The 13714-nt window shown below is 34.1% G+C and overlaps 1 protein-coding gene across 1 annotated transcript in view; it reads right to left on the reverse strand.

Moving 5' to 3' along the window:
- Window positions 1–1989: 1989 nt before the first annotated feature.
- Window positions 1990–13714, reverse strand: part of LOC142356222 (protein-glutamine gamma-glutamyltransferase E-like) — a 28748-nt gene continuing 17023 nt past the window's right edge. The window contains exons 6-7 of the mRNA XM_075408176.1: window positions 11659–11895; window positions 1990–2438 (exon numbers count right to left, since the gene is read on the reverse strand). Of these exons, the coding sequence (XP_075264291.1) occupies window positions 1990–2438; window positions 11659–11895 (686 nt within the window). The remainder of the gene's footprint in view (window positions 2439–11658; window positions 11896–13714) is intronic.

Below are 13714 nucleotides of genomic sequence, written 5' to 3' on the forward strand. Positions count from 1 at the left end.
CTAAGAAACACATAAGAAAAAAAATAGTTCCGTCTCCAAATTAAATTACGCCTCTAGAGCCTTGTTTAGTAACCCAAACAAGTCGTTCCATACTAAGAAAATTATTTTGAATGCTGTTAGACATGGTATCCAAGAAGCCACAAAATACATATATGACTTTAATATGATATCCAAGATCGGTTTATGGTGGTCAACCTGGTTGTCAGTATTTGTCTGCTTGACATGCAGGCATATTCATGTTTTTAGTTTACGACAAAAAAAAATCAAAAAAACGACAAATTTGTGGGAGCTATAAATAAAACCGAAAATTGTTGAACCCATATTTTGTCACTCAACCTTGTTGATGTGATCAAACTTTGTCATTGATTGCCAATAAGTTTTGTTTTTTTTAATGCACGGTTCCTTTTTCCGTCTGTTATCAATCAACTTTTGATAATACTTTCTCTTTTTGACCAAATTAGGTCTATGCTCTTAATCAGGTATTAAGTTTATATATAAGACAAATAAGAGTTTCTCTGTTTGTGAATTAGCAATTCCTTAGTAAAGCTGTTATTACTAAAGTTTGCTATTAAAAAATGCTTTCTGAATTGAGCTTCTGCATCTTTTTGCATTTTTTTGAGGAGAGCTTCGTTGTGTTGCTCACTATGTTAATCTAGTCAATCGTTTTTGAAGGGGCACATTTTTACCCATGTTTATTTATTCGCCCTCTTGTTGCTTCCAACTCGAACAAATAATTTTCACGAGTATAATAAAAAATTGATCAGTTACGTTTTAATCAATGTTAATTATCATGTTAATTATAAACTCACTTAATTTTTAAAACAAAAACCATAGCCGGCAGATCGCCGGAAATTATCCGCCGTTGACGCGATTCACCTCAGGATTGAAAGAGAAAAGAAAAAGAGAGATAAATTGACCAAATTTTTTTCTGTTTTTTTTTCAGTGTTCTTATTTGGCGTGCAGTTTCAGGTGGATTCTAAAACTATACTTATTTCAGCTTCTAAATTAAATTCTAGTAGGCTTAGTACCAATGTATTTGATTGCAAAAAATACAAAAAAATTTGATAACTAATTCTCAATGAAATAATGACCGGGTTTTGTCGGTTTATCCCGTCTCTTTGATTTTGCTCTTTTGTCTTTGAAAGTATTCACCACATTGCGTCATTGAATGCGTAACAAATTTAAAATCCATTCAGTTAAAATAACGATTGAGAAAATCAGAAGTTAAAAGTGAAAATCGTGACTTGTGTAAAACGAAATACGTGATCAGTATGTAAAGCGAATTAAAACATAGCAGGACAAGTCCTGACGTACAATTTAAAAGATTTTCTTTTGACTAAACAAAAACTAAACCTAGAACGGACTATGAGTCAAGTGGGGAAAAAATTTCCAAAAAATTAGATGAAAAATATTTAAAAAAACTGAAAATCTATGTCAAAATGCCGCATGTGAACAAAAAACCACTAGCAAGAAAGGGAAACCAATCAGAAAAAATCCGATCCAAAAAATCAAAAAGCTGTAAAAATCAAAATGAAATTGACGCGCGTAAACAAAAAAACCACTTGCGAGAAAGCGATTTTTTGTTCAAAGGCCGTTTTCTCACTCTACACAAAATTTCGAGTACAAAAATTTCACGCCGCAAAACCACTCGCTTTTTCGCTCCACTTGACCAAAATCACTACTCCAATTTGACTTCCAAAATCATGAAAATGTGTGAACAGATCTTTAAAAAAAGACAGCGCACCAATACAATTCAAATTCTCTCAATTGTAAAGAAAAGGAGAGCGCCAAAATGATAGCGGCTGGGGGGCTATTAATTCCATATAAAGATTTTTCATGTTTCATATTTGGCTGTGCTCTTTGAACGTAGAATAAAGACATAAATGGTCCCAATTTTCTGTTCGAAGGAACTTTTTCGGCTGCGTTCTAATAACTTCTGTTAATGTTTAAGTATTTTTTGAATTCGACAAACTTATTAAAAATGAATAGTTATTTAGAATATGGAAACAGTTCGCCCGTTCCTTTAGTTATGAATTCCAGCGTGGGTCTGTTTGAATCCAACTCGACTTGAAACTTCTCGGCAACTACGTCATTATTCGTCTCAACTCGACAAAAAACAGAAAACACGAGAAAAGTGTTCTCTTTTGTAAAACCCTCGACGTGTTTTTGCGTAACTTCACCAGCATAGCTATTGTCTTTCGGTAATTCGATCACTTTTTCCTCGTCAAAAATGTTTTTCAAAATTTTTCCATGATAAGCGACAATATTGCAGAGAACTTTTAGATTTGTTTTCAAGTTTGCCGACGTTTTGAATGTAATGTTATATGACAGGCTCCTGTTCATGACAAAAGATTCTGGTAAATCGCTTTCGACCTTGATAGAATCTTCTCTCGCGGTAACTTCATCATAAATTGTAGGTCTTGAACCATGTGAAACAGCTAAAATGCAGATAGAATTCAATTAGCCGGAACGAGGATTTTATCCGAAAATAACGGGGAAAAGAGTGTAAAGATATACGTGTAAGATATAATAAGATTTTTACACCGTTAGTTCTTCGCTTAATGAGGGTGGAAAGAGTGTAAAATAAAGGTGTAATTTTAAAAATTATATGGTGGAAAAAAGTGAGATTTCTTACTTTTGCTGTCTTTATGATTACACCCAGGCCTAGACCTCGACTTATGAAAAGACTTTAAAAGTCTAGTAGGGGTGGGGGGGGGCAATATTGACTATAATTACACGGTCGAGGTTCCTAGTTAAAGTCGAGCTAATATCTTTTCATGGGTCGAGCTAAAGTCTTTTCATAACGAAGAAAGTCCAGCTTAGGTCTTTTCATGGGTCCAGCATTAGTCTTTTAATAACCAGCAAAGTCGAGTTAAGGTCTTTTCATGGGTCCACCATTAGTCTTTTCATAAGTCTGTTTTTTCTTCAGAATTCAAATTTTTTAATTTTTTTTCCTGCTTCTGTACATACAGAAGCAGAACCGGAGCAAGACTAAATAGTTTTGCACCAGAGCAGTCCAACTTAAGAATCAGTTGGAAATCTGCCAAAAGCCTTAAGATTTTTGTAAATCTTAAGATAAAGAGTTATTGCAGATCGATTATATTACCACATTACTTGATTCTATGAAACCAGCTAGCTTAAGAGTATTGGTCCTGGTCCCATTAGCCATGAAAAAATTTCGGCGTTATTCAGTTTGTTTTCCTTCCCAATATTATGAGCTATCTTTTAAAAAAAAATAATGCAGTTTTTTGAGGTAATTGTGGTCCTTTTGAATCGTAAAAGGTGCAAGATCATATACGCTGACTACTTTATTATCAATATTGCAGGTAAAACGTTAATGGCTGAAAAGCAGACTTATGAAAAGACTAATGATGGACCCATGAAAAGACTTTAACTCGACTTTGTTTGCAAACATTGAGTCGAGCTTAAGTCCAGCACAAACTTTGGGTCGAGCTAAAGTCTTTTGTGAAATTTTGGGTCCAGCTAAAGTCTTTTGCAAAAAATTTGAGTTGAGCTAAAGTCCAGAATCTCTTAAAGTCCAGCTAAAGTCTTTTCATAGCTCAAATGAGTCCAGTATGGTCTTTTCATAGCACATTTTGGTCGAGCATTGTCTTTTCATGAGTCGAGGTCTAGACCTGGGCACCCTTGATACTGGAAGGGGTGGAGTAAAGGTGGAGTAGAGTAGGGGTGGAGTGGAGAGGTGAGGGGGAATTCAAAATCTAGGAACCTCACCTCCTACAATGAAACTCTCTCTTCGCCAGATTCGGCGAATGGCATACTTAGAAACTAGTAAACCGCAAGGCTCTAAGAAAGCTTAATAAATTCCAGGTTATACCTGTTCATCCCGTTTTTGAGGACAGACAAAAACGAAAAGAACAACCCTAGTCGAAAAATAATGGATAATTTATAAATATTTATAAATTTTTTGAAAATAATGGATAATTTATAAAGATTTATAAATCGGTAGATTATAATGCAAAATTTATAAAAATTTATAAACTTTTCAACGAACGATTTTCAGTGTTTTCTACAAGTTTTCTTTAGCTCACGCGAAGATTTTTTGCATTTCACTTGTATCTGAAGCCATTTGAAAAATTTTAATTAATTTGAAAATAATGCATAATTTATAAAGATTTATAAATCGGTAGATTAAAATGCAAAATTTATAAAAATTTATAAATTTTTCAACGAACGATTTTCAGTGTTTTCTACAAGTTTTCTTTAGCTCACGCGAAAGTTTTTTGCATTTCACTTGTATCTGAAGCCATTTGAAAAATTTTAATTATTTTTGAAAATAATGCATAATTTATAAAGATTTACAAATTTCTTAAAATACTGATCATGATGATCATGCTGATCCTACTGATCATGCTGATCCTACTCATCATGCTGATCCTGCTGATCATGTTGATCCTACTGATCATGCTGGTCCTACTGATCATGCTGATCCTACTGATCATGCTGATCCTACTGATCATGCTGATCCTACTGATCATGTTGATCCTACTGATCATGCTCATCACGCTGATCCTACTGATCTTGATGGTCAGACTGATCCTACTGATCATGCTGATCCTACTGATCATGCTGATCCTACTGATCATGCTGATCCTAGTGATCATGCTGATCCTACTGATCAGGCTGATCCTACTGATCATGTTGATCCTACTGATCATGCTGATCATGCTGATCCTACTGATCATGCTGGTCATACTGATCATGCTGATCCTACTGATCATGCTGATCCTACTGATCATGCTGATGCTGCTGATCCTACTGATCATGCTGATGCTACTGATCATGCTGATCCTGCTGATCATGCTGATCATACTGATCATGCTGATCCTACTGATCATGTTGATCCTACTGATCATGTTGATCATGCTGATCCTACTGATCATGCTGGTCATACTGATCCTACTGATCATGCTGATTCTAGTGATCATGCTGATCCTACTGATCATTCTGATCCTACTGATCATGCTGATCATACTGATCCTACTGATCATGCTGATCCCACTGATCATGCTGATCCTACTGATCATGCTGATCCTACTCATCATGCTGAACCTACTGATCATGCTGATCCTACTGATCATGCTGATCCTACTGATCATACTGATCATGCTGATCATACTGATCTTACTGATCATGCTGATCCTACCGTTTTTTGGAGAATTTTTGCATATTTTGCTGTTTTTGGCGTTTTATAGCTATTTTTGGCATTTTCCGACAACTGTATGCATGTATGTATGTATGTATGTATGTATGTATGTATGTATGTATGTATGTATGTATGTATGTATGTATGTATGTATGTATGTATGTATGTATGTATGTATGTATGTATGTATGTATGTATGTATGTATGTATGTATGTATGTATGTATGTGTATGTATGTGTATGTATGTATGTATGTATGTATGTATGTATGTATGTATGTATGTATGTTTGTATGTATGTATGTATGTATGCATGCATGCATGCCGATCATACTGATCATACTGATCCAGTCGATCATGTACGTATGTATGTATGTATGTTTGTATGTATGTATGTATGTATGTATGTATGTATGCATGCATGCCGATCATAATGATCATGCCGATCATGCTGATGATGCCGATCATACTATTTTGGGAGCTATTTTTCAATATCAAAGAGCATAAGATTTTCAGAAATCAGATTTCCAGAAAAGAGTGTTGCTTTCGTTAGATTCATTGTTCGATTTTGATTGTGTATTATAAGAATGTTGAAATTGTAATCGTATTTCTATGTATCGCCGATGGTCTGACTAAATTTACGTATTTTTTTCATCTAAGGACCTTTTATTTGAGATGCATTTTCAGAGGCACCAGAATATCTTAGTGTCAGAACGAGTTCTAAAAATGTCTGCCGTAGTTTGCAAATTTTTGCATTTTTTTATAACTTCTAATTATAAATTAATCTAACTTTTCGTAAATAGTTTATAAAATAATGGGTTAATTTATAATTAATTATAAATTAATCTAACTTTTCGTAAATAGTTTATAAAATAATGGGTTAATTTATAATTAATTATAAATTAATCTAACTTTTCGTAAATAGTTTATAAAATAATGGGTTAATTTGCCAACTGTTTATAAATTACTGCATTAAATTAAAAATTTATAAAATAATTCAAAAAGTTGCCAAAAAGTTATAAATTTTTATAAATATATAGTGCATCTTTTTTGCAAATATTTATAAACTAATTTATAAATTTTTATAAATTATCCATTATTTTTCGACTAGGGAATCGGAGGAAAAGTTGGTAAAAAAGGCATTACAGATGAATCGTATTTTTTTTTCGATTGTAAAGCGCTGGATGGTTTTTAAAGTTTTTTCTGATCATTTCTTTTAAATTTAGGACAGATCGGAACGGTTAATATGTTGAATATTCATTCCTTTCTACGAAATGATTGCACCAAAAAACTGTGCTGTGTGTTGATTACGTCCAGCATGAACAAAGTTCACACATGACTAAGGTCCTCTAATAAATTTTTCAGGGCTGATTCTTGACAATTCATGGGATTTAAATTCAGTTGTTAAGCTACATTGAGCCATCAAACTATAACAAAAACAAAACAATACTTTTTGATTGACAGTGAATTTTACAGTTCAAAGAACTGTTTATATTTCGGATTGTCGACAAAAATGATCAAACTCAGAAAAGTTTGCGAAGATTTTATTAATACTCTTCCTTGTTTGAAAAAAATTCTAAACGATTGAAAAGAGGCTAAACAAATAAACTTTGTTTGAATTTATTCAGGAAAAAAAGAAGTAAAAAACTGTGTGGGAATACAAAACCCATGACATTTAAAAACAATCCAAATTTTAAGCAGAAAAAAGGCATCTTCAGATATGTACTTATTGTTTCATTGGTTTATCTTTTTTTGTACGATGTTATCAGCTGTAAAATAAAAGAACAACGTTGCTTCGTCTGAATTGCTGTTTTTCAGTTAAGCTGTGTTTCAAGAGATATTATTAAATTTTGCTCAATTGCGTGAATTAAAACTGCTGAGTAGTGAAAGTGACTTAATACAAGGGCATTTAAAAGACAAGTATCAATAGTTTTTGTGGAATTGATTTTCTAATAGCATAAATTGTTTTATTCCTCGGGCTATTTTCCCTAGGATATGTTTCACTTCCTCTTGAAACGTGTCTGTCCATGTGAACCGCTAAAAATTTTACTTATTTTACTTCAAGTTTCTTGTCTATTGGAGTTGAATCTATAATTATCTGTTCATTGAAACATTTTCTTCAAATATAAGAATTCAATGAAAATCATTGAAACTCATTGAAATATAAGATATTAGATCCAATGGAATCCTTACAGTTATCCTTGTTCACTGAATTAATTACATTTTTAATATTAGCATCAAGAAAAGATGTCCTGAAGTCTGGCTTATCGGAATAGTACGATGCTGTAAGATTATTGATTTCATCAATTTTTTCATTTTTATCCTGATACTGCTCAATGGTTGTATTTCGCAAACGACACAAACATCTGGATTGAGTTTTTCAATGCATGAGTCAACTAGTTTTTTGTGTTCAGGGAACTTTTCATAGGCAGATTTACTATTATTCTTGAGCACATTGTTGCTTCCTTCTTGAATCACTAATGTTCGGATTTTTTCTGGGTCGTATTTGTTCAAACTTTTTTTTGTTGATAGTAGACCTTGAAAAGCATGAATTGCGCAGTTGATTGGAAAAAATTTGTCAATTTCAAGCTTGCCTATTTTACTACTGCCAATAACAAGATTTTCGCATTCCGGTGACAGTTCTTTTTTTCGGAAATAACGAACCAATTCGTTCGCCTCCGTCATGGTGCCTACTGTTCTATGTTCTTTCGCAATTGGAATCCAACCCTGAACCGTCTCAAACCCTACCAGTTGGGGATTAGCCATATACAAACCAGACGCCATCATCTTGGTAAATTTTGTAATTTTATCCTCTATAAATTTCTCTTTTTCTTCCAATTTTTTGTAAGTTTTAACATAGAGCTGGTAAATGTCTGGCTTGTTCAGAGAGGAAAACTGTTTATTATCGATCATTTTTATTTTTGTCTATTAAACAACAATGTTGCTTTACTGTGTAATTTGAGAGCTGTTATTTGTTTAGAAATGCATGAATAATGGTCAGAATCGAGTGTTTTTAACAAAATTCTTTAAGGTCAAAGAGGAGAAGGTCTAACTCTCTAAGGTCAATGAGGATATTGTTCGAAAATACAGAGGAAAGAAAGAGCGACTGTTCTATAACAGTCAAATAAGCTGCCTGTTAAGCAGTCAAACGGGCTGTTTTATCACTTGTTTTTATCACTGAGAAAAAACATCGCATAACTCTTATAAGATATAGTTTTGCAATCAAATATGATACAATTAATGTTTTACAATTCTTGAGATCGTGTCAAATCAATATGGTCCAGAAAGAAACAGTCACTGCAGTCAAAGTGTCCAGTACAAAACAATTAAAAATTTTTAACGAAAATAAATATTTTCGGTCGATGCCAGATTGTAGTTTTAAAACAATACTATTACTAGAAGAAGTACAATTCTTTAATCGAAGAAAAACTTGTTACAATGCCTTATTGGGCACTTAGTTGACCATAGGTTACATATTTAGAGCTATAATTAGTAACATAATTCAATTGTTTTATCTGCTTAAGTGTATACTAGCTAATACCCCAATGAAAATTGAGATTTCGCCGTCGTTTTAACCGTTTTCTGGTTTCAGGGTGTAATGTTGGCGTTATTTTGGTATCGGGACAGTTTTATCAGTCAATTTTTCCCATTTTAATGTTTTTAAAACATATTATAACAAAGCAGCTGCATATGCCAATGATACGGAGAAACTAAAATAGCTAATAAGGTGGAATGGAAAATGACGAAGAAAATTATAAGTAATTTTGCGATTGGCATGGGGAAAAATTGACTAAGATAACGGGCGTTAGCTTACAATCCTTATAACCGAAGATGTATCTTAAACGAACGGGATAACAAAAATTATCACCGTTCAATTTCGTGGAGCTGAACCATAAACCTTATGATCTGGAATCCCGGGTCGAGGTGTCACCGCCATTCAACGCAAAATTATGTAAGATAAGCGGTTAATGCGGAAATTTTTGTAAGATAAGCGGTGAATGCGGTGAAATTACATAAATCAGGCGGTGAACGCTGTGAAAAAATACTTTATCACCTGGTAGCGCTGAAATTACATAATTTAACCGCTGAATTTAGCGGTGAAATTACATAAATTCACTGCTTCGAGAAAAAGTGTCCGAATTTTGTAAGATAAGCGGTGAATGCGGTGAAATTACATAAATTCACCACTCAACTTAGTGGTGAACTTACATAAATTCAACGCTTAGAAAAAATTGTTAAAGATTGTTAAAAATTGTTAAAAATTGTTAAAGAGATCAGCAAAGAGTGCGGTGAAATTAATGGTGAGTGTGGGAGGAATTGCTAGATTTTCCTTCCCACTAAAACTACCCCTTAATCTTACATCTTTTTGACACTTTTTCTAAGTGGTGAATTTATGTAATTTCACCACTAGAATAAGCGGTGAACTTACAAATTTCACCACATTTCACCGCTAAAATATGTAATTTCACCGCTAAATATTGCAAATCTTACAAAAATTCACCGCTCATGTTTTGCAGAAAGTAGAGTGATCTATATTCAAACAAAAAGTAAAAGAATTTAGAGAGAGATGGCGCAGTGGAAGAAAAAGTGGATGACATGCAGGAGGTGAGAGGTTCGGACCCTTGTAAGGGCGGGGAAATTACATATTTTAGCGGTGAATTGTGGTGAATTTTTGTAAGATCACCGCTTAGTCTAGCGGTGAACTTACATAATTTCACCGCATTTCACCGCAAAATTATGTACGAAATTTGCGGTGAAAAAACTAACTGTTCACCGCTTATCTTACATATTTTTGCATTTTTTTCTCGACCCGGGATTGTAATAATATTGCAAATATATTATTGAATTGGCATCATTTTGTAAATATAACCGACTAACGTCAGGTAGGTGCAGTCAAAAACCGGCGATCGGTTTGCTTCGTCAGTAGCTAGTCGTGATTTAAAGCCTCTTCTTAATTAAAGGGGTGTGAGGTGAGTGCGGGGGGGGGGGGGGGTTGCGCCGGGGGGGGGGGGGTTGATTGGGGCAACAGTAAGGTGGGAAGGGGGGGGTTGCAACAGTGGAGGAGGCAGCAGTGGGGGGAGGCAACAGTAGGGGGAGGGCTGATATGAGGGATGAGGGGCAGGGGGGATGTTGTGGGGGGTCAACCTCTAAGAACCTCAACCCCTTCACGCCATAAGTATAAGTCTCCCAAAACAATTTATGTGTATCGCATACTTGAAGACTAGTGAGCTGAAAGGCTCTAAGATTATTTAATGCCCACTGGGCGCTATCTGTTATCACTTTTCTGAGGACGAAAAGTCAGAGAGGTCAGACGAAAAATCGGTCAAGCGGAAAATTGCATTAAAAAGACCGACAGGACTAATATAATTGCAACAAACTTCATTTGAGAGCAACTAAAAATTGGAGTATTGTAATATTCATCCAGATGAAGTCCCCAAAAAATATCATAAAAAAATCGTCAGATTTCTATGCGACCATATATTATCACGTATACATGTGCCTGCTTTTCAAAAAGTTGTCATCAATTGTTTGTTTCATTGTCTTCTACGGCTAAAAAATGTAAAAAAAAGTCGGAGAATTATTAAAATTAAATTAGAATTGCGTTAGATGCGATAAATATTGGCAGCATTTGGCTTCCACGTCTTCTAATTTTCACCGTACGCCTGGTACGGTGAAAATTCCGTTCACCTTAACATAGAGCGATGCTTACTTGATCCTCATCTTGGTTTGTCAACAAGAGTTTTCCAACTTTACCACACTTTCTTGGATTAGGAGAATAGAGGCCAAAAAAGAACAAACCAATTAAATGTCGCTTAAATGGGATAATTACTCCAGTTTACATTTTTACCATTTCTCTATAATGTCTCTATAAAACGTGAGAAATCTTGCTAAGATCTTGAAAAGATTCTTGCAAAAAAACGTCAAGATTTGTATGAGCTTCGTAAGTTCGTTGCAAGAAAATCAAAAAAAAATCTTGATAATATAAACAAGCAAGAAATTCCAGGATCATACCATGATTTGTCAAGATCGACGGGGTTCCAAAAATAAAAATTATCAAGAATTAATCAGATTATACAAGGACAGTCGGTAAAGAGCTATAGCCGATTTCAAAAAGTTACTCTTGAGAATTTTCAATTATAATAAGTGTGGTTCTTCGCTCTTTCTGTTTCATTCGTTTTAGTCCTCGACTTTTGGAAAGACCACGCTGGACCGAAAACTGATAAAAAGACCGTTCTCGACACAAACAGCCAATCATATGATTTTAGCTGGAATTTCGCGAACATTTCGACCCAAATTGTCATTCTCAAATTTTGCTCTGCCCAAATTTTTGACTCTTACTTTTGCTCGATCCGTATAAAAATTTGTCCTCGATTTTATTTGTTTCTCATCTAGGTAATTTTTAGTTTGCTAATTTAGTTCGTTAAATCCCCTCCCACTAGACTTTTAGGTGACTTTTCATTACACGAGGTCTTAAGCTGGGCAAAAAAAACTTGCCTTTTTTTACTTGATTTCTTTCCTCGGGTGAGTTTTCCCCTGGTTTGTAGTCGCCAGTGATGTTGTCTGCATCTTCGCCTACAGCGTCTGTCAACACAGCAATCCCGATACGGTCAGGATCATTGTAGATCTTTTCCAGTTTGAACTTTGCATCTGGCGATGGCCGATACCAAATTGCTGAATCTGCATTCATTTCAGCGAAGACAAAACCGGCATCGTATTGTAAGTGACAGTTACCTTGAAAAGGGAATTATATCAACATAACTGTCTACTTGAATCAGGGTAAAATTTGAAATTTGGGTCTCTGCGGGGCTGAACAGCTCTTACAAAACAGTGAAAAAATCCTTGTAATTTGTATGCATTTCTCACATTTGAACTTTCCCCGGCCATTTTTCGAAATGTGCTTACGATTGCAGCAGGAACGATTTTTGTAAAAACTTTTGTAGTTCAACGTAATTGAGATTCACAATGAGATGGTTATTAAAAGAACACCGGATTTATTCATAAGGTGATATAATATGTAATCGAACATTATGCAGTCAGTGCAATAACAACCTTTCCAACCAACTGAAACGAAAGATAAATTTAGAAACTGTTTTTAAATGTTTTGCCAAGATAAAATTTTTTTCAACACAATTATGTGGCATTTTGAGCATTCCTCTGAAAAAAATAAAAAATCAGTAAGTTCATAACTAGCTCGTATTTTGGTAAGACAATCATTAATTTGGCGGGATAATAGGTCTTTCTTATATTAGTTCCTCATAGTTTTCAAAAATATTAGCCACATCATCAACTCAATATAAATTGATTACTTCCATTCTTGCAAACATTATTTTCCTCATTTTTATTTTAATATGCCGAAAGCTAAATGGGAGTAAAATAGTTTTTAATGTACCAATTTTGCTCATACGAAGTTTATAGCAGCAAAAATAATTAAAATTTATTATATTTGTTCTCACAAAGTACATATAAGTCATCAAATGTTAATTTTGCATCTCTCTTCCTCTTAATGTACAAGTCCAGAGAATAGTTTCATTATCAATAGTTGTTCCAAAATTGAAAACTCAGTCAAAGATCACCCGAATTTTGAAGTTCTTGCATGCTGAGAAAAGTTATAAACGAGCAAAAGTTTTAAAACGCGGTAAAAACGAGAAAAATTTTCTAAAAAAGGTAATAACGAGCACAATTTCTACAAACGAGCTAAAGTCTGAAAGTCTGATCATGGCTGGTTACGGTCTTGATGGGTCTGATCATGGCAACAATAAAAACGAGTTAAAAACGAGAACGTATGAAAAACGAGTTAAAGTATGATCATGGCTGATTATCGACTGGATGGGTCTGATCATGGCAGATTTTAGTCTAGATGGGTCTGATCATTAACGCACACCTCGACCTGGGAACAATCGAAAATCTATTAATCTATTCCGAGAAAACCGAAGATATTAATTACTGACAAAAATTCTTTACAACATAACTGAAGAAATAAAAGCGTGTAAAGGGCTTCATTGTTAAATATTTTGTTGTAGCGAGCTTTAAATAAGATCCACTTCTTGCAATTTCAAACAACGTTTTAGTAAGCAGAATTTTCTTAGAATTATGTTACAAAGGGGAGAATTTTATAAAAGTTTGTAGGAAATGCAAGAAAACACAATATTAAATGGAATCTGCTACTTATACGAATTCAATTTTCACAGCAAAAAATGTTTTGCAAGAAATATCAATAAAAGCAGATTAAAAGAATATTAAATTTGACAATTTTTTCTCAGTAAAAACTATCAAATTTTAGAGAAGATTTAGACATTTGCTTTTTCATCAGGAATTGTTATACTTCCTCCGTTCTGAGAGACAATTGAAACACTTTCGGCATCCAAAAACCGTTATATTGCCCGATAGTGCTGAAAGCATAACAATGCTACATCCGGTAACTGAGAACTGGAAAGATTTGACAGAAATTTGACTGATCATATCTTTGAAAGTAATGAAATCTCAGTAAAACGCAATGAAAGGCTTCAATATTTTGATAAACGCGGGTATTTTGATGTGTTGATAAAAGTTG

This window comes from Convolutriloba macropyga, unplaced genomic scaffold (genome assembly GCF_964194025.1).
Source record: "Convolutriloba macropyga unplaced genomic scaffold, txConMacr16.3 SCAFFOLD_90, whole genome shotgun sequence".
Lineage (NCBI taxonomy): Eukaryota > Metazoa > Xenacoelomorpha > Acoela > Convolutidae > Convolutriloba > Convolutriloba macropyga.